Raw genomic sequence first — 3,692 nt, forward strand, 5'->3', positions numbered from 1 at the left:
AGAATTAACATGCATTGCCATGTAATTCAAGAACACTCCAAACACATGAGTACATATAACCAATGACTTGGAGCACCAACTCTTAGATCACATGGCTGTCTCCGATAGTTCTACTACTTACTTATTAGAAGAAAAAAAGCAACACAAACCGTGCATATGAATGCCATAGTTTTTTGTTGTAGAGCCAATTGTGGTGGATGTTTCATTTCTTTTATTTATCATAAGTACATCCAATCCATCCATCCATTCTACTCGTTCCTCCATGCCATTTTGGAGTGATTTTAGTTAGAAGAGGGTGGTGATGTCCCGGCCGGGGATGCATCCGCTGTCGGACGTCTTCTTCAGGCCGTCGCCGTACGGGAACAGCGTGGATGCCAGGTCAGCCACCTCCGCCCTGCTGGCATTCAGTGACGTGGCGAGCGCACGTGCCGGCACCTGGAACAGCGCCAGGCTGGCGGACTGCATGCACACACACACACACACACACACACACGTATCATACACACAAAAAACATATATAAGATGATAAGCTTGTTGAAACACAAGCAAGAGACATATGAAGAATGAAGGAATGAGGAGCTAATGAACCAACCAGTGTGCCCGGGTTCTGGCTGTTAAGGGCGGAGATGTAGTCGGCCGTCACTTTGCCGACATTGATCTCGAAATGCAGGAGCCCGCGTGGGAAGAGCGTGACATCGCCCGGGTACAGAATGTTGATGTGTGGAGTCCCTATTTGTTTTTGATGAAAAATTCAATCATTAAAAATTAGATGATATGAGGAATCCATCTAATTTAAATGCCTAGTAACACTACTAGAGAAGAATAATTTTAAAAACATTTGTTTCAAACTTGTGCGCACCCGAGGTGTCGACGAATCCGACTTGGAGTGGTCCCCCGGATATGAGCGTGAGGATCTCGGTCGCACGCGGGTGAGTATGCGGCAGGTTCACACCGCACGGCACCATGTTGAACCGCACGTACGTGATCCCCTCCGACCTAAAACAAAATATAAGGAACCATCAGTCACTATAAAGATAGAGGAGCATGTTAAAGGGCTTAGGTGTTAGAAGAAGGAATGTCGTATATTACATGGTGAGGGGTAGGTTGGTGATGTTAACCGCGGCCCTAATACCTCCACTGTCTCGTGTGACGGCACCATTAGTTAACAAATCTCGGAGGACGAATTGACTCTCGGGTGCGGTCGTGGGGATGTCCACCAACGGATCCGGATCTGCTCCATTAACCATTGTCATCATAACCACCATCATTATAGTGGTGAAACCCAAGATGGGGATCAACGCATTCATGGCCATAATAATTAGAATTTAGGACTATGAAATAAGAATTGAAACGGAAAGTATGCTAGGATATAGATAGATAAGTCACTAAGACCAATCAAATATTTTACTCAAGAATGTTGGTTACTCTTGCTTCTGCTGTTTCACTTAGCAACAATGCCATTTTATACCCATATATTTATATTTATAATTGCGTGTGCGCGTGTGTGGATTGCTCAGTCATGATAGTCTCCAAATAGAAAACATAATTAGTCTCCACATGAACAATCCTAGTCTAGTCTTTGTCACTCTTTGAATGGTTTTACATTTACCGTGTGGCCCATCCCATGTCTAATTGTTATTCTTTCCCTAGGGAACCTCCATCTCTATATTAATTCATTTTCCTGATGGCACATAAACAAGTCGGTATTATTTGACGCGGTTTTTTTTGTTTGTTCCATAATAATTCTAGCTACGAGTTTTATGTCAAGCTAATGTTGCACCTACATGTGTTGGCCATTATTCGACTTCCAAAGGTTTTTAAGAAGAAGAAGAAGTGTATTAGTGCCTCTAAAGAGGTCATGCAGTTGTAAAACTTGCTCTCTTATTTCACAAATGTAATTTAACTAAAAATGATATTTCACAAATGTAATTTAACTAAAAATGATATTTCACAAATGCTTCTAAATGATATTGGCTCTTATATAGTTATGGGGAATGTCTCATTCTTTTCCATGGTCGTATGGGGCCTTTCTTATATCCAAGTTCCTCATCTCTCTCTACCACAACTTACAAGTTCATTTGCATGTCATGTACTCTATTTGATCATATATTCGTTGTGGGGTATGTGGTATGTGGGTTAAACAAGGTCAATGTCTATGTGCTCCTCTTATATTGGGTATGAAAGTGGCATCCTATCTTTCAGTATAGTTTATCTTACTATGTTTCTTAGCAACTAATGAACTCTAATACTTTATATAACTTAATGATATGTGTTGGTTGTGAGAAAATTGATTAATCAGTACCTTGGAATGATGTGAGAGACAATAATAATAACTATATGGATTGTTCATATCAGAGCTTGGCATGTGATGCTAATGTCTCATTGACGCCAAAAATATTCATTGTTGTCCATTCTAGGATATAATTACCCACCTATTGTAGAGTATCGTTGCATAAAATGGAAAAGCTTGTATTACTAATAGTAATAACCAAGGGACAAAATACACAACGTTTACTTAGGTGGGAATCCTATTTGGTCCATTACAAGATAAACTATATACACACATTCTAATCAACCCACAACACGTTAGCGTTCAAAAGTGGAAGGATCGCACACAATTGGAAGGATAAGGAATATTCCGTTTGATTTTAAGGTTTTTTTAACCTTCTCACAAAACATGTGATACTTGTATGACATGTCCTCCAAGACTCATCATTTCATAAAACTAAAAATTCACAAAATTAGGCAAATTTCACAAATTTAAGCCATGTTTTTTACCGTAAAATTAACAACTCAGGCTTTTTTATAACAAACAATATTCACAAGGAGCGATTGATGTAAAAACAATTAAGCTTTATATCATTCGAGTTCTTACAAGCTTATATTGTTAATTGTTCATGCCAAAAATACAATCAAGTGTTATTCCTCTCATAAGAATCACTACTATAGAGCCTAGTATACAATGTTGACTCATCTTCCCCATCATTAGATGTACCAATCAAAGTATTTTCTTCATCTAAAACCAAATGTTGCGACTCCAAATAATGTGTAGAAGATCTGGTCCGCCTTCGATCTGAGAAGTCTTGTAGAAGTGGCAATCTCTCTCTCTCTCTCCTGCATACTATTTATTCTCAAGCTTTCAATTAAACCTTGTCTCTATTTTCTATTGCTATTTGGCTAAGCCGGTTTGTCTAAGCTTCCGCACATTAACTTTCACAATAATAACACCCGAGAGAGAGAGAGAGAGAGAGAGAGAGATTATAATAATACCCAAAAGAGACCAAGCCTTTGATGATTTTGTTCCTATAATTTAAATCACCAAGCCAGCATGTGAATCGCAAATCGTGTAGGTAGACATCCATGATGTTGCATGGACTATTCATTGCCTTTAATGGCCCTTGATTGTTGTTTCATGCATTTAAATGAGAGTATAGCAAACAGCATGGTCACTATTTGATACAGAAACATTAAATAGTAAGAGCCCGTGAATCTAGGGCTTGGACGGCCCTGAACTCATCTCAGGAATCCTAGATGATCAGGGCCGTCCAATATTGTTCATCTAAAGAAAAAGGAAAAGGAAAAAGTAAGAAGATAAAAAATAAAAAAAATTTAAGTAAATATAGGAAAGAGAACTTTTGGGGGGATTTTTGAACGTGCCTCCTCCAGTGTTGGGAAAAGTTTATAACCCCTAC

At 38.9% G+C, this 3,692-nt stretch overlaps 1 protein-coding gene across 1 annotated transcript; it reads right to left on the reverse strand.

Annotated features, from left to right (window-relative positions):
• Window positions 1-243: 243 nt before the first annotated feature.
• Window positions 244-1,321, reverse strand: LOC147855505 (germin-like protein 5-1). The gene is made up of 4 exons (XM_087330019.1): window positions 1,090-1,321; window positions 860-996; window positions 593-729; window positions 244-459 (listed from the first exon to the last, which is right to left on the reverse strand). The coding sequence occupies exons 1-4, from the start codon at window positions 1,311-1,313 to the stop codon at window positions 286-288; spliced, it is 672 nt and encodes a 223-aa protein (XP_087186145.1). The 5' UTR covers window positions 1,314-1,321; the 3' UTR covers window positions 244-285.
• Between the last annotated feature and the right edge of the window lie 2,371 nt (window positions 1,322-3,692).

The sequence above is a fragment of the Azolla caroliniana genome, unplaced genomic scaffold (genome assembly GCF_043228905.1).
Source record: "Azolla caroliniana isolate FFs.n. ecotype wild unplaced genomic scaffold, voAzoCaro1.0.p SCAF_14, whole genome shotgun sequence".
Classification (NCBI taxonomy): domain Eukaryota; kingdom Viridiplantae; phylum Streptophyta; class Polypodiopsida; order Salviniales; family Salviniaceae; genus Azolla; species Azolla caroliniana.